This window comes from Chenopodium album, chromosome 3, assembly GCF_948465745.1.
Source record: "Chenopodium album chromosome 3, dcCheAlbu1.1, whole genome shotgun sequence".
In the NCBI taxonomy this organism is placed as follows: Eukaryota; Viridiplantae; Streptophyta; class Magnoliopsida; order Caryophyllales; family Amaranthaceae; genus Chenopodium; species Chenopodium album.
This window is the reverse complement of record NC_137836.1, coordinates 57,062,123-57,080,354: the sequence shown is the minus strand read 5'-3', so window position 1 is coordinate 57,080,354 and position 18,232 is coordinate 57,062,123. Positions and strand designations below refer to the sequence as shown.

At 39.1% G+C, this 18,232-nt stretch overlaps 1 protein-coding gene across 1 annotated transcript; it reads left to right on the top strand.

Annotated features, from left to right (window-relative positions):
* The first annotated feature begins 2,443 nt into the window (after window positions 1-2,443).
* Window positions 2,444-3,229, top strand: LOC145625141 (uncharacterized). The gene has a single exon (XM_081678221.1). The coding sequence runs from the start codon at window positions 2,444-2,446 to the stop codon at window positions 3,227-3,229; it is 786 nt and encodes a 261-aa protein (XP_081534347.1).
* Window positions 3,230-18,232: the final 15,003 nt, after the last annotated feature.

Here is an 18,232-nt window from a genome sequence, read left to right as displayed (position 1 = left end):
CATACTTAATTATACCATATATATTCCTATTTATCAATATCAAACAAAATTATTATAAAACCTAAATACTCTACGCTCATAGTCTCATAGCACCACGTCAACAACGACTTCATACAACTCAAAAGGCAATCAAGTTTATTTCTTTGTACAAATGACACACCAATTTACACCCTTCATTCCGTAATAATTGACACGTGTTACTATTAATTCATTTAGTTTTGTATTAGTCATAATTACAAAACTTGATGTTCCTATAATATACATTAGGAGCGGATCTTCTAATAAGGAGCGGATCTTCTTGCATATGAATAGATGAGGAGAATTAGCATTAGATGCTATAAAAAGAGTATGCTGGTTAAGAGAGTAGTGTGCCATGCTAGTTACATAGTAATGTAGTGTACTAGTGTGAGGGTGTGACACTAAAATGCTGATTTTGGGTTTTGTGAAGGATAAAAGCCGTGAAAATAGAATTTGGATAGTATTAAGACACTGTACACTAGATTAGTGTACAATTGGCAATCCTAACCCAGATCTGATGACCCGACCTGTGACTCGAAAGCGCCTAAAAAATTGACCAAAATTCCAAAATCGACCCGATGTATACCCGACCCGAAATCGAAGTTGACCCGTTCTTGACCCGACACCCGAACTGACCCGACTTGATCGTATCAGACCCCAAAGTTTACCCGAAATGACCCAACTTAAAATTGACTTTACCTATTGTTGACTCAAAGTGTTTGACTCGAATAGACTCAATAGCATAAATGCCCTGAATTAAAATTACCTTATAACTAAACTAAAAATGTAGATAAAAGTCCCTCGACTAGGGTTTAGTGAGTCCTTGTCTAGGGTTCGTAGTGAGAGTTTTCCCAGTGCAATCGATCAATTGGAATCCCCTTTCTTCAATCTTGTTCACGTTCTTTGCAATCATGGAGTAAAATTTGATCAAGGAATTCGAAAAATTTCAATTAACAGAGGATGAAGGTGCCGTTATTGGAAGAAGTGCGAGAGATGAAACTGATAAAATCGCAAGAACCCAATTGAAACTGACTTTAATTGGAAAGCTCTGGACAGTTAAGGCCTTTAACGCTAAAGCTATGAAACGAACCTTATTGAATGTCTGGAGATTGAAGGACGGTGTTGCTATTAGAATGGTTGAATCGAATTTGTTTGTTTTCCAGTTTTTCGGTATGGATGACAAGGACAGAGTTCTCGAAGGATGCCCTTGGTTCTTTGATGACAAATTATTGGTGCTGAAGGAATTAATTGGAGAAGAACAACCCTCGGAAGTTCTTTTTACCCATTGCTCGATGTGGATCCGTCTGAGGGATGTCCCTTTCAACAGGCGCAATGCCACTGTAATGAAGGAGATAGGCGAGGTTCTTTGAGGATTTATTGAGCTTGATGATGCTGACCCTCTGGGATGGGGGGAATATATGAGGATTAAGGTTAATTTAGACTTAAATAAGCCGATGAGGAGAGAAATGTTCATTGCTACTGGTGAAACTTCATCGAAGTGGGTTGATTTCCAATATAAGAAATTGGCGGAATTCTGTTTCTTTTGTGGTAAGCTAGATCATACAGAGCGTGAATGTCTTGTGAAAGAGGAATGTGTTAACTCATCTTCTGAGGTAGTATATCAATATGGCCCATGGTTAAAGGCTTCGCCCCTAAAACGAGCTAAAACCTTTGGGATTGATCATGAGAAGGAGAAGAAGTGGCTGAGTTCTCTGTCATCTAAGAGCTCTGCCCGTATGATGAGTTACAATGACCTTGCCACAATTAAATTGGGACCACCTGGTGCTGCTCGCAAATTGCTCTTTGCTTCGCCCTCAAAAGACCCTGATTGCTTGAACTTGAAACACAAGGAGGTGAGTCTTGTTGCTGTGACTGATCCTTTAACTTCTAAGGTGGTTCTTCGACCAAGAATCCCGACTGATAAAACGGAGACAGTGAAGAATGATGGAGACTTGTAGATTGTTGAGCATCAATCGCCCACTTCTAAGGAGGGGCAGAACATAACCAATGAGATCCTCTCGACATTCCCTGGGTTCGAGAAGCACCATCATTCAAACATACAGCAGACCCCTGACAATGTTGAAGCTACTGTCAGCAGTTTTCCATTTACTGAAAAATAGAACAATAACGGAGTTGAACTTGAGACTACAAATACAGCAGAGAAGCTCAAGAAGCCCGGTGCACCAAAGAGATCTTGGAGACGCATTGACAGAGACATTGATAGCTCAATGGAAGAAAATTATGCTCTGGCAGGGAAGAGGAAGCTTGCTGAAAATTCTGTTGAAGTGGATTTAGAGACAACATCTGTTGGGAAGCGAAACAAGTCTAACCCTGGGATGGATCTCTCTTCTACTAGTCCGGCGGAGGTTGACATGGCTCAACCCCGCCCCACACAATGAGTATCCTTTGTTGGAACTGTCGGGGGATGGGCAAACCCCGGGCAGTTTCGAATTTTAGGAGGTTGTGTACCTCTTTTGCCCTGGAGATCGTATTTGTATCAGAAACTAAATTAAATAAAACAATAGAAGAAGAATTGAAGAGGAGGGTTGGGTTCACAAATTCTTTTGGTGTAAGTAGTGTTGGTCGTTCGGGTGGTTTATGTGTTTACTGGAGTGAGGCTAACGTTTCTTTCACGATCAGTTCTTATTCAAATAACCATATTTGTGGTGATGTTGCTAGTCCTACTACTGGTAATTGGAGGTTTGTTGGCATTTATGGGTGGCCGGAGGCCGGGAATAAACACAAAACTTGGGGCCTCATCCGACTTCTTTGCGAGGATAATAATGTTCTGACGCTCTTTGGAGGTGACTTCAACGAGATTTTAAGTTATGAAGAGAGGGAGGGCACATCTGATTGTGAGCGACCAACTATGTTCGGGTTTATAGACTTGCTCCAGGACTGCAATTTGCACGATCTTGGCTATGTTGGCCAATGGTACACATGGAAGAGGGGGTTGACAGTTCAGACTCGGGTTAGGGAACGGCTTGATCGCTTTATTGGCAATATGGCTTGGTTTGATAAATTTCCCAACACCCCAGCGCAACACCTTCTAAGGTATAAGTCCGATCATAATACAATTCTCCTAGAGCTTCGAACTCAGCGCAAAAAGAAAAGAAAGAAAAAGAAAAGGGAGTTCAGATTCGAAACTGGGTGGTTGCTGGACTCGGAATGTGAGAATGTGAGAATGTGGTACGTAATTGCTGGAGTATAACCATGGGTGAGGGCATGACTATGAGGTTGGGCTTAATGGTAGCTTCTCTTTCAAGCTGGGATAGGGGCAAGTTTGATGATCTGGGCAAGAAAATTACAGATGCCAAGAAACTCTTAAAGGAAGCTCAAGAAGAAGGAGTGACAGAAGGGTCAGTGCAGGAATGTATGAGGCTAGAGAAGAAGTTGGATGAGCTCCATGATCGGCAGGAGGCATACTGGTACATTCGGTCAAGGTCCTCAGATGTGAAAGATGGTGATAGGAACACCTCCTATTTCCATCACAAAGCATCGCAGAGAAAGGCAAAAAATACAATCAAAGGACTTAAGGACGAGAATGGGGTTCGAGAGGAAGATGATGAGGTCATTGAGCAGATTGTGGTGAATTTCTACAAGAATCTTTTTTCTTCAAGAGTCCCCACTGAGAGTTCTAAGTAGAAAGTGTTAGAAGCTATTGACCCTGTCATTACGAATGAAGTTAATGAGGAGTTCCTCAAACCGTTCACAAAGGAAGAGATCTATGCTGCTCTCTCTCAAATGCAACCTTGCAAAGCGTCGGGGCCGGATGGTATGCACGCTATATTTTTCCAAAAATTCTGGCATATTATTGGTGATGATGTTGCTCGTTTTGTATGTGATATTTTTCATGGTTCAATTTCACCGAGTTGTGTTAATGGTACTAATGTGGCCTTGATTCCAAAGGTAAAGGATCTGGAATTAATTTCTGATTTCCGTCCTATTGCCTCATGTAATGTGCTCTACAAGATGGCTTCTAAAGCTATTGTTATGCGGTTAAAAAATTTTCTTCCTGGTTTGGTTTCGGAAAATCAGAGTGCTTTTGTCCTAGGGAGACTTATTACAGACAATGCTTTGATAGCTCTGGAAATTTTTCACACGATGAAGAAAAGGAGTAGAGGGCGAAAAGGTACCATTGGCCTAAAACTTGATATGAGTAAGGCTTATGATCGGGTAGAATGGTCTTTTCTGAGTGATCTTTTGAGAAGATTTGGGTTTGCCGAGAACTGGGTTCGATTGATTATATCTCTTGTCACAATAGTCTCTTACTCCTTTATTATTAATGGCCAAGTCTGTGGTCATGTCACTCTGACTAGAGGTCTGAGACAGGGAGATCCTCTATCTCTGTATCTTTTTATCTTAGTGGCGGATGCTTTCTCTGGCCTTCTCCGGAAAGCTGTTATGAATAATGTGATTCATGGAGCGAAGGCTAGCAAGGGGGGTCCGAGTATCTCTCATCTCCTTTTTGCTGATGACAGTTTGCTATTTGCAAGAGCCAACCGACAGGAATGCTCACATATTGTTGAAATTCTCAACACATACGAAGCAACTTCCGGGCAGAAAATTAATTACGAGAAATCGGAGGTCTCTTTTAGCAAAGGCGTGTGTGTGTCAAAGCAGTATGAGCTTGTTGAGTTACTGGGAATGAAAAAGGTGGAGAATCATGTGAAGTATTTGGGGATTCCGACGATCATTGGAAGGTCTAAGAGGGTGATTTTTAATGCTCTTAAAGATAGATTATGGAAAAAGCTGAAAGGGTGGAAGGAGAAATTGCTGTCGAGAGCCGAAAAGGAAGTAATAATTAAATCGGTCATCCATGCTATTCTGACCTATTTAATGGGTGTGTATAAGCTTCCGAGTTTAGTTATTGATGACATTCGAGCTATGACGGCAAAATTTTGGTGGGGGAGTTCAGACCGGAAAAAGTGTGTTCACTAGATCAAATGGGATGTGTTATGTTCCCCTAAATGCTTGGGGGGAATGGGTTTTCGGGACATGGGTGTTTTCAATTTAGCGCTCCTTCGAAAGCAAGCCTGGAGACTCTTCAAACAACCATCATCCTTGTTTGGCAGAGTCATGGCAAAAAAATACTACCCGAATTCAGATTTTTTGGAGTCCTATCTTGGTCAATCAGGAAGCTATTCTTGGTCCAGCATCTGGTGTTCGAAGTTTATCTTGAGAGAAGGCTTGATTTGGAGGGTTGGAGATGGAGAAAATATCAAGGTGTGGGGTGAACCTTGGGTTGCCGATGAGCAGGGTAGTCACATCATTTTGAATGTTATTCCAGAAATTACCAAGGTTCGAGATTTAATTGATCAAGACTCGAAGGAGTGGAGGTATGATTTTATCTTGGATAATTTTAATGCTCGCGATATCAAGTGCATCCTAGCTATTCCCCTTAGCCTTCGCAGCCCTAAGGATGAGATGATTTGGGCGTTTTCGAACAGTGGAGAGTACATTGTTAAAACTGCTTACTTCCTGGGTAAGGGTTGTGATCTTGATGCCTTCCACGAAGCATGGGTTACAATTTGGAGTCTCGATGTTATTCCTAAGGTTCGCCACTTTATGTGGAGAGCTTGCACAGGAACGCTCGCTGTTAAAGACTACCTTACCTACCGTCATATGACCGAGGATAAGCATTGCCCATGGTGCCCGAGTGAACCTGAAACTCTGCAGCATGCTCTGTTTGGATGCTATGCTATTAGAGATATTTGGAGGGAATCAGAATGTGAGCAGCTTGTATGGGATGGGGAGGGTTCTTTTGCTGACTTGGTGGTGGAATGGAAGAGTAATTCGAGTAGCAAGTGTCACCTAGGTGTTGTTTTACTTTGGCAAATCTGGAACAGGAGGAATGAGAAGGTTTTTAATGGAGTTGAAGTTGATCAGCGTACTATTCTAGAGCGCTCCAAACGTCTCGTTGTAGACACTTTGCTGTACACAGAAAGGGTATACGGGGGTACTCGCAGGCCATCAGTTCACAGAAGTCCCAAGACGTGGAAAGCCCCTCCTCCCGAGTTTGTTAAGATCAATTGCGACGCTTCACTAAGTGATGTTGGGTGGGCAGGAGCAGGTGTTGTTGCTAGAGATTCTACTGGTACAATTCTTTTTTCAGCTACAAGAAGGGTGCGAAGCTATTGGGATCCTATCGTGGCTGAAGGGAAAGCGACTCGCTCACAGATTCGGCTTCAAGAAAGTGATTTTCGAATCCGACAACCTCTCCATTATCTCTAAACTCTCGAAAGCCTCCATCTTCTTGACAGAGCTTGATTTGTTTCTTGAGGATATTTTCTCTTTTACTGCTTGCTTTGATATTGTTATTTGGTCTCATGTAAAAAGGGATGACAACCACGTTGCTCATCACCTAGCTAAGTTAGTCCCGTTTGGGGTAGAGCCAGTATGGGTGAATCATTGCCTGTCTGAGATTAGTCGTTATGTATTATCGGATTCTCTACTTATTAATTAATTAAAGGCTTCGGTTGTTTAAAAAAAAAACTGAACAAAATACAAAATTATTGATTTGAGCTTGATCCACAAATTGAACAACTTGAACATGATTCGACCGATTTTGACCCGACCCAAATATGTCCTAACATACTTGACTCGAAAAGGTTATGACCCGATTTGAAATTGACCCCGACCCGATACTTGATCTAAGTCATACCTAAAACCCGAAATGACCCGACCCAACCCATACCTAACCCAAATGTTAGCTGACCCGAAATAACCTGACCCGTAAGTAACTCGACCCAAATGACCCGTCTCCAAGGTCTAGATTAGTGTAATGCAATGAAATTTGTGCATAACAGTGCAACTATTTGCAAGACAGCTGCATAACTAGCGTGACATGATGGAATTAGCTTAGCAGGCTAATCATGAAATGTTGTACGCATTGGTTTTAATTTAGCTTTTTCATTATTTTGGGACTAAGGCTTTGTTATTCCACTAGACTTTATGGTAACTTAGGATTCAGATTATCAATAATTAGTCCACACTAGGATCTAATAGTGTTTCAGATTGGGTCGGTTTATGGGCTCGAAGGGTTTAGGCTGATAAAAATATATACGCTTTGGGTTAGAATGAAAAGCTTAGATCAATTTTTAATTTAAAGGTAAACGGGCTAGGATAATTAGGAAGTTCAAGCAATTCTTGGATCCGTTATGTAACCTAAACTAATTTAGGAAACGATGTATATTTCATCATTAGACAATATTTGGAGAGACACAAGTTAATGTCTACAGAAGCCCTTATTGGACCGAGGCTTTCTAGTAATGGCAAAGGTTAAAGTAGTCGAGTCGGAACGAAGAATAATTTGAAACACTCTACGATTTTAAACTAACCTTTGTGAAAACTGATACCTACAAATGTATTTATGTCTGCAGCCCGTGCCACTGTTGTTGAAATTGTACCTGCAAAAGTCAGTCTTGCACGGGAAAAAAATGATCCTACAATATAAGGGATATAATTGAATAGGGTTGAATCGATTTAAAGAGACCAAATTCAAAACAGGGATATGTGTTAACACTTAAAGACTATTTGTTTGAATTGAATTGAATCGAAGAGACTAAATTCTAAGCCTAGCTAGATCAACTTTGATGCTTAGAGACGTTTGATTTTAATTAAATTAATAAAGAGACAAAACTCTAAGCAAGGATCAACTTTGATACTTAATTAAAGACTATTGAAGAGTGTGTAGTAATTAATTCCTACTAGAGTGTTAGCCATATTCTCTTAAGAAAGATACTTGCTAGATTAAATTAAATTGAAAAGGATGAATTTATTTAGAGGGTTGGCTTTTTTCTTTCCAAAGACACTAAGTTTAATTGAAAGGTGCTACTTTAAGAGGGTCAATTTTTCTATAGGAAGGCAATAGATTGAATAAAATTAAATAGAATTGAAAGATGAAAAGTCTTAGCTTACTCTTGAGAAAGGAACTATATTGATATAAATTGAAAGATTAACTTTAAGTATGGACTTGATTTATGCTAAGAGTCAAAAAGCTTGACTTAATAGAGCTTTTTTTTTTTTTTTTTTTTTTTTTTTTTTTTTTTTTGACGGGAAACTGGGGAAATTTATTATGTCAAGCTCAAAGTGTCAAAGAGTACAACATCAGAAGCACAGTCCAATACCTCCTCCATCCACACACGCATCTCATCAAACATCAAGCTACTTTGAGCTAATCTATGAGCTACCCCATTTCCTTTCCTACCCACATGAGAAATAGAACAACTAGAACAAGAGTTTGCAATGTGAAGAATGTCTTTCACAATTAATCCAAAACTAGAAGTCTGACTTTTTTTGTGCTTCACATGCTGGAACAACTTCAAATTATCCGTCTCTAATATAACCCTTCGAAAGCCAGCTTCTGTGGTGATTGAAAGGGCGTGCCTCGTAGCAAGGGCTTCACCCACATCAACATCGAACCCTTCCTTTAATCTCCAGCAAGTAGAAAGAAGGACATCACCAACATTAAATCTCACTACTCCACCAAGTCCAGTGGTTTCATCTCTGAAGCAAGCCACATCTGAATTAATTTTGCAAACTCCTCTCGGAGGGGCATTCCATAAGTGATCAATCACAGGTTTTGGAACAAGGAAAGGTGCTTTCTCCTCGTTCGCCTTTGCATACTCTCCCACTAAGTTAATAGCTCTCTGAATCACAACTTCAATTTTAAGATTTTTCTTGTCAAAATACCACACATTCCTTTTTAACCATATTCCCTATAAGAGAATCCAAAGTATATCCCACCACTCTCTATTTTTATAAACTTTAAACATATTAGAACAGAAGGATCTAAAAGAGGTGACATTAGCACTGTCAACCTTTAACCTTAGGGGAGAATAGTACCATATAGCTTTAACAGTATGACAAGGGAAATAAACGCGTCGCCAATTGTCTATCCCTAGATCAAATACAATTTATACAACCTAAACAAACCTAATATGAGTATAAGGCAAGCATAGGGGTCGAACCACAGAGAACGGTAAACACCACCAAATGTTATCGACAATTAAGCTAGTCTGGAATAGGAGATAAATAAACTAAAGTCTAAAGATGCTAAAACAAGAAATAAAACATTAAGGCACCAAGGGAAATGGGTAGGTGAAGTTGACGCTTGACCATACAATAACAAAGTAGCATATCAATGGTAAACTAAACATGCATGAATATCAAAGTAAAAGGGTCCAATCTAGCCGCCTTCCGGGGTCAATTGGCTTCTCCTAACATATCTCTATGTTTCCACATTAGAACCATATACTAGGAGGTACTATTAAATAACAATCGATAGTAATAAATCTCAACTAAGTCAACTTCCGTTACTTGTTAGTAAAGACTCATCTTTGATCAACTAACAATGTGCACTTGCAAGAAAGACCAAAGAATATCAAGCATGCAAAGACTTTAATCACCATTAACATAACCCCAACATTAAAAGCATGAACAATTAGCAACTACACCATCCCCACACCCTTGGCTAGATGACTACTCACAAATCATATTGAAAACAATATCAATCATCAAATCAATAAGCATCAACATGATTAATAAGCAAAGAAGAAAAATAAAAGTAAATAAGCAAAATAAAAAACAAAGGTAAAGAGAAAGAGTAAGAGATTGCTCATTAATTGAAGATGAAGGTCTACAAAGGATTGAACAAGCTCCTTCTTCAAAATCCAAGTTCATTAATGAAGAAAACCACACTTTCTCTCTCTACCAATGAAGACTAATCCTAACCTAACCTAAAACTAAAACTAATTAGAGAGAAGAATAGATAGTTATTGAATGTCCTTTATTACCCCCCAAAAAAATGGGTATTTATACTAACTTAATAAAACTAGGAAAAATAGAAAAAGAAAATAAAATAAAATAAATTAAAAGGAAAAGTAAAAAAAATCAGAAACTAAAATAAAAATAAAATAAAAGAAAGAAAATAAGAAAAGAGAAAAGAAAACAAAGAAAATAAAAATAAAAGAAAAACAAAACAAATCCCAAAACAAAAAAAAAAACATCAGCTACCCCCTCCTCTTCGATCTTCATGGCTGCTTCAATATCAACACCACCGAACAACCATCATCAATGGCTCAAAATCATCACCGACATCTTCATCAACCAGCAATCAATCAAGGCCGTTCAATTTTCATTAAAACTCGCGTGAGAAGCTCGTGAAGTGGTTCGGTCGAACTATGGGTTGGTGTGGCCGAACTACGGGGTTGGTTCGGTCGAACCATGGGTATGTTCGACCACTCCTCTTCGAATAACAAAACCCCCAAAGTCTCTGACTCGAAGTTCGGCCGAACCCTCAACGGTTTGCTCGAACTTGATTAATTCGCTAATTGCTCTGATTTTTGCTTAATTGAGGGGTCGATTGGTAGCTTAATTGGTGCTGGTTGTTGACGGTGGTGTTGGTGAGGGGCTGCTGTGGTGATTTTGGTTTGGTTTGGGTTGTGGTAGGTTGCGGGATGGCTGTTGTTGTGAGGTGAATTGGAGCAGGGGATAGTGGTAGCTGTTGTTGTGGCTGCGCGTGAAGGTGGTGGTTGGGTGGCTGCTGTTGTGTGGTGTTGGTGAGTGTGTGACGGTGGTGTGATTGGAGGTTAATGTTGCTGTTGGTGTTGGTGGTGTTGCGGGGTTTTCGTGGCTGGTGGTAATTGGTGGTTTATTGTGGGTTTGTGAGGGAGGCAGCAGGGGCTGTTGCGGCTGGGTTGCGGTGGTCAGGTGGTTGTTGGCTGGTGCGTTGATTGGGTGGCAGCAGGGAGCAGGGGAGTGAGGGGCTGCTGTGGTGTGTTGGTGAGGGGCTGCTGTGGTGTGTTGGTGAGGGGCTGCTGTGGTGTGTTGGTGTGTGTGTGGTGGAGGATAAGGTGTGGGGTGTGGTGAAGGATAAGGGGCAGCATGGGTTTGTTTGGCGTTTGACTCAACTTGGAACCCGAACCCACTTGACATAAAACCCGAACCCCTACACACAAAACCAAGGAGAAATCAAGACAAATAAGAATGAAATAAATAAATTAGGAATAAAATAAAGTAAAATAGAAAAAGAGAAATAACACTAAACTAATAAAAATTAAATAAAACTATACAAGTAAATAAAATCAAATAAATAACAAAATAAACTTAAAACTAATAAAAACTAAACAAAAACTATACAAGCAAAGAAAGTGAAATAAAATAGACTCAAAACTAATTAAAATAAATGAAAGTAAATTAGAATACTTTCAAGGAAAAATAAAGAACGAAATATAACAAATCAAAAGCAAATAAAATACAAAAATAAACTAATTCTAATAAAACTACAAAAAGAACTAAAACACGACAATATTACCAAAATAAACAAGAAATGTTATTAAGAGAAAACAAGAGAAAGAAAGGGAAAATAAGATAAAATAAACGCGAAAATGACTCTAAAAATACTTCCTAAGAGTGACATAAATGTCACTCATCACAGTAGGATAGAAAAGGAGAGTATGTAAAATGGTTTCTGATTCTTCACCACAGGTAGGACATACATCGTCCACGTTCACACCTTTTTTTTTTCCAGGTTTCTACGAACTGGGGTGCCCCCATGAAGAGCACGCCACCCAAAGTTTTTAACTTTAGGGGAGACATTCACGTTCTAGAGGTTGAACCAGATTTCTTTGCAAGGAGGGGAAGAAGAGGTTGCATCAACATCCTTAATTGATTTCAGTAGAGAAAAATAAGCACTTCAGACTGTGAAGTCCCCTGATTTCGAAAGCTTCCAAGACCAGCAATTTTCACTAGGAAAAGAGGGCAGAGGGATCTTCTTTATTTCCTTCACTTCCCATTCAACAAAGAGGCTCTTGAGCATGGCATCATTCCATACACCCTCTGTCACCAGTTCCCTAACATAATTCAGGCTGCTGCTATCAATTTGCGGTCTTGGTAGAATTCAGAAACTGGGAAGATTAGGAACCCAAGGGTCCCTCCATATATCAATTGTGTTTCCAAACCCCACTAATTTGCAAGAGCCCAACCTCACAACATCTCTAGCAGAAAGAATAGACTTCCATGTATAGCTAGCATTTGGCATTGCTATGGCCGACATTAAGTCCGAGTTTGGGAAATATTTCTGTTTTAGAGTACACACCATCAGGGAATTGGTATTAGTGAGGAGTCTTTACACTTGTTTTGCAAGCATGGCCTTGTTAAAGCATAAAAGATCGCACATCCCCAAACCCCCGACCTTCTTTCTTATAAACAATCACCTTCTCCCACGCCACCCAAGCAATCTTATGTTCTTCCTTTTTCTATCCCCAAAAGAAATTGCGACACATTCTTTCAATTTCCTTAAGGATACTCACGGGGAGATTGAAGCATTGCATCGCATAAGTGGGAATAGCTTAAGCAATTGACTTGATAAGGACTTCCCGGCCAGCTTGTGAGAGATAGACACCCTTTTAACCTTTAAGCTTTTTCCAGACCCGATCCTAAACAACAGAGAAAATTCATTTTTTTCAGAGCTCCCTAGGTAAGTAGGAAGACCAAGGTATTTGTCATGTCCTTCAACGACCTTAAATGATAACTTCATCTGAAGCATATTTGTAGGGAATATTTCAAGCATTACCCCTATCTTGAACTCCACTGTGATCATACACTAAAGTATGGTGGCGTCCAAAGGGAAATAAGCTAGAGCAAAAGAGTCGCCAACAAGTTTTAGGAACTTGTAAACCGTTCACAGGGTGAAGGTTACCTGCCAACAAGATCGTCAACTCCAATAGGTCTGGAACCATGACTGGTAGTTCGGGGATGAAGGTACAAATCCAACCTAAAAGAGATTGAACCTGCCCTAATAATAGGCCTCTACTTTATTCTGATCGTATACATGTGCGCTTTCTGACTAACATGCAATCAATAGGATTACCCTAAACTTGTTTATCTATGTTGGTTGAATATTAATGCACAAATAAATCTATTATTGGCGATCACTTGAATTATAATCATATTAACCCTAAATAAGATTACTAATTATCTTATTAAGCGTGATTACAAGTACCAATTCCCTTTAAACAAGCATAAAAGGCGTGATCAAGAATAACAATAAATATCAAGCAACATGATAATAACAATCAATAATAATCATAATCATCATTATAATAATAATATATAATCATAAATATTAATAATAATCAAAACAATTATAAAAATAATCATGAATCATGTTAAAGCATAATAAAAATAGCAAGATCCTAGGCATGATACTAACAAGATTAATAACAAACCCTAGCATGTCACTAAACAATAAAAATCAAAGGTTTAGCCCTAACATGATACTAACAATCATAAATACTAGGAAGAACATAGGAAGCATCATACTTTTAATCATACTTAATATTAAAGTTACCCTAGACATGATACTAGGAATTTATTGTTGTCACCCTAAACATATCAAATTAAGGAAAACATCCTAACATGATACTAGGAATCAAAATAACAATCTAAGCATGATTTCTATATCATAATATCAATTAAACCATTAAAGTACTTACTTGGATGCCTCGTACCTCTTTCTAATAACAAAATACACACGTTAGTAACTTCAAGGAAAATAATAAACAATAATTAAATTAAATAATTGAAAGAGAGATTTGGGACCAAACCCTAAAAAATTAAAACCTTTCACGTCAAGGACGAAGGCAACTTCGAACTTGGCTAGGTGTGTCTAAGTCTTGCGAATGCAGAATTTTGTATTTGAGAAAAGGCTAGTTTAGAAAAGAGAGAGAGAAAGTGTAATCAAGAAAATCTTGATGAGAGTTGATGAGAATTGGTGAATGAAAACGGAGTTTTTAGGAAGCTATTTATAGAAAAAATCAGCCAAAAAGATAAAAAAATCGAAAACAGAGTTCTGACGCGTAAAACCAGGTTAGCGCCAGGCGCCAAGCTTAGCGTCAGGCGCTAATGCTGGCGTTTGGCGCTGACTAAGTTTTTGACGCGTTTTCTTAAAATCAAATAGAAATTGCCGTACAGGAGGATAAAATCGTATTTTCCTCAAAAACGTTCTTTTATTCTGATTAAAACTCTAAAAAGTCAACAAAAAGTAAATTTATCAATGCTAATTAAATTAGGAATGAAAAGAACCTTCTAGAAGAATCTAGAAGACTAAAACCATTCCTAATTGCATTAGGAATTATAAATCCATGTTAGGCCCTCCTCTAGATCATTGGGCCGCATATAAGGCTCAAACCGGGCCCAGTTCAGTAATTTGGCCATAACTTCCTCAATATTCATCGGAATTGGGCTTATAATATATCGTTGGAAAGATCTTTTCAAACCCTATCCAACTACACTACTATTGGACCCATATGATGGACCAAACAAACTGGATTGACTGTTTTTTTAAAATAGGTTTTCAAAAATAGAGAGAAGAGAAAAGAAATTAAAACTTTCCGCAACACTAAACTTTCCACACATTCACTTCATTCGATTATGATTCGACGTGAAAGGTACTCATCACTGGGTTTGGTTTTGGGGAGACACGAATGGGTGTCTACAGAAGCCCCCACTTTGACTGAGTTTGGAGAAACGCGAGTTTCGAAAACAAAAGTCAGAGTATCGATAGAGACGGAGAATGATTCAGAACGTTCTGCGATCCTAAATCACTCTTGTAATTTCGATACCTACAAACTAGCGTTAGTTAAACAGATAAAAGAGTTAAGAAACACGTATCTTGCACCGTCGAGCACACGTCTCTGAAAGTAACCGATTTGCTGCCGCTTTACTGTTTTGATGACCTCCTGCCAAGAGAATGCCATCCCACTTGAAAACCGCTACGCTTGTAACTGCTTCCAATATAGAAGATTGCTTTGCTTGAAACGACCTTCTTCCGCTTCGTGACCATCTTCCACGTCTAAGGGAACATGATCGAAGACAACTTCGCTTGAAATCACCTTCAGTTGTTTTTGACAACTCTCCACAATCTAGGGAACGCTGCCGAAGATATCTTCGCTTGAAGCTATCCTCACTTGTTGCGATAATTTTCCAAGGAAATTACCGAAGATCTCCGCTTGTCGATCTTTAAAAGTTCGCTTGAACTTTGCTTTCGCTACGCCTGTACGTCGGCGCTTTTCTATGATGACAATCCTCTTTTCTTTGGGAATAGTTGCCAACACAACTCTTGTATGATGTATGACAGTCCGATTTAGGGAAAGTTGTCAATGCTTCGTAACAATCCATCCTTGGAAATGTTGCCACGATGAAGCGACAATCCGTATCTCGAAAAATTTGCCAAAATCCAATTTTTGGGAAAAGTTGCCAATGCTTTGTAACAATCTGTCATAAGAATTTTGCTACGATCAACAATCCACATCTTGGAATATAACTCTTGAAAGCAATCCACTTTGGAAATTTTCCAACGCTATGCGACAATCCTTTTAGGAAAATATTGCCACAATTGACAATCCGCGTCTTGGAACATTTGCAAAAAAGAGTCGACCGACAATCCACTTCGGGAAAATTTGCCACTTGCTGAAATGAATGACAATCCACGTTGAGGAACTTTTACCGAAATTTATGATGAGTTGAGACCTACGACAATCCTTTGGGAAATTTTGCCATAGGGAATTGGGTGTATGACAATCCAATCTCGGAAAACTTGCCAAAGATGCATGAATGTATGACAATCCGAACTTGGAAAAACTTGCCAAAAGAAGGAGCACGACAATCCACGCTTGGAAACTTTGCCAGAGATGACAATCCAATCTTGGAAAAATTGTCGTATAAATGCTTGCTTTTGAACCGATGCTTTGGTGCTTGCAATGAGCCAATGCTTAGGCGCTTAAGCTAAGTGAGACGATTTTTTGTCAGGTCAATCACTTATTACGATTGTAATTGAGCCGACTACTAGTCATGTCAAATTGCTTATTAGGGTCTAACTGGCGTACCAAGGAACCCGAAATTGCTGTATGAAGTCGAAATAACCGTTCTGAGAGGCTTCCAGCTCTGTTGCTGCTGAAATATCTCTGGCGCCAAGAATTGGCTCTGTCGCCAGACGCTGGGATATAGCGCCAGGCGCTGAAACCTGTTGCCAAACGCTGGATGTCGTTGTCTGGCGCTGGAGTTAGGTCTTCCCTATCCTGCTCTTGCAGCCGTTGTTGCTTGGTTTTGCTCCGAACTTTGAGCTTGGTCGTTTCCTTTCAACCAAATCCGCTGAAATCTTTTGTAAATTAAAGCTCTTCATCTCTAATTTACTGATCCATGTAACTTTTCTCAAACTCCTCTTATCTTGGAAGAATCTCATGTATCATATTCGCGGTTTTTTTCGAAAAAATCCGGGAATGTTCTTGCTTGCTGGGATGCACCTGCATTTAATCTTTTACTATAGGACTTTGCTTATCTTTCTTCAATTATCTTAGGGTTGGCCTAAGGTTTAGTGTTGACTCAATGTGATAACACAACATGACTCAATGTGTACATGACTCGTGTGTGCATTATAGTGTAATCGTGCGACTCGAAAATACAAAAAAGCAAAAATTTTCCGTCATTTTTGTGGAGGGTACCGACTTTCTCCCGAAAAAGAAAGACGCGAAAAAAGAAAGAAGCGAAGTTTTTGAAGGTTCATGTTGAATGAGCTTAGTCAAATGTTGTTTGATACTATCTCTCAAGGTGCAAGGATTAATCCATCATAGGCTATCTCAATGGTTGACTTAATGATGAAAGTATTTGGGTAACTTAGGCACGGAGGCTAAGCACTTCATACTTCGTGATGCAATGACAATTATGATTGATGAGTGATGTTGATATGACAAGGCATGCTTCAACTTTGTGTTAAGATTCCATGACAAAGGGTTCCTAAGGGAAGTATGTTTGGTCATGTATCTGTGCAGTGTGTGAAAGTGACACTAAAGTTAGGCTGCAAAGGCTAAGTGTGTGGAAAATATATTGAAAAGAGTCATATAATGGTGACTCTTTAGGCTAGGTAAGCTAATGATGTAGGGATCAAGCCCCCAAGTCTAGCTCTAAGTAGATAGGGATGAGTATTGGAGATCCCTTGATATGATCATGATGTGTGAATGTAAATATGAATGCAATTTTTATTACGGCCGCACCTCGATGTGAGGTTGCCTACGTATCCGTTAGGAATCAGGCCGAATGTAGCTCTAGCCGAACCTCGCACAAGTATGTGTATACCTTAAAAAGGTCTTTTTAAAGGTTGTAACGTGGTTAGGCTAAAGGTTATAGAAGAAGGGGATAAAGGCTCAAGACCCTCGATAAGCCCCCAAGGTGTGCAACCTTGCTTTTGAATATTTGTATTTTCATGCTTGAGGTTTTCTACTCTTTTTTAGCTCTTTCTTTTGCTTTAGCATTTATTTCATTTTTATAAGTGTGGGCAATCCCGATCATGCGGTCTATTACTCACTTGGCATTCATGTTTCTCAGGCACGGTACCGAGCACTCGATAAGAGACGCAATTTGAGACGTATTCATATCAAAGACATGTTCATGTCAAAGACATTGGAACACTTGCCCTTTTGTACACTTTTATTATTTTTTTTGCTTATTTTTTTTGCTATTTTAATCTTTTGAAGTCACTCAAGATTTTTATGATATTAAAAATTGCATAAGTTGCACACTATCCCATCCCAAGATTAGGTAGATATGGGTTGAAAAATGAAAGGTCTGTCATTAGACAAGGCTCAAAGTGGTTTATAAAAAAAAAGGATTGTATATTTGAAGGGTGAAATGTGATATGATGTGGCTACAAGAGTTGCCTCAAATCATTGGTATACCTTGTGCTTAGTTTGACATGGATTTTTTTTTTAATTTTTAATGTAATGCAATGTGATGATCATATGTAAGAGAATAAAATGCTCATTTTATTTAAGGAAAAGAAATAATGACCCTAAAAAATAAATCTAAAGAGAATAGAAAGGTTCCTATGCTAGACTTATTGGGGAAAAGGTGAATAAAAAATAGAAAAAAGATCATGAAATCTTGTCGTTGAAGCTTTCTTCTTGTCCCTTGGCTCATCATCACTTGGTGTTCTTGCCGACTGGAGGTATTGGAAGCCCGTTATTGTCGATCAAATATTGGATTGCTTCCTTTAGTTTCCAACAACTCTCAGTAGTATGACCCCTACCTTGATGGTACTTGCAGCCTACATTTGGGTTCCAACTAGGCAATCTCTTCTCAAGTGGGGGATCTTGAATAGGTCCAATAGGAGTAATGAGTCCCTTGGCATGGAGTCGAACGAAAGCATTGTCGTAGC

What these genes read in the sequence shown, in the direction of transcription:
- LOC145625141 (XM_081678221.1), top strand. Translation starts at nt 2,444, where the DNA reads ATGGGCAAACCCCGGGCAGTTTCGAATTTTAGGAGGTTGTGTACCTCT.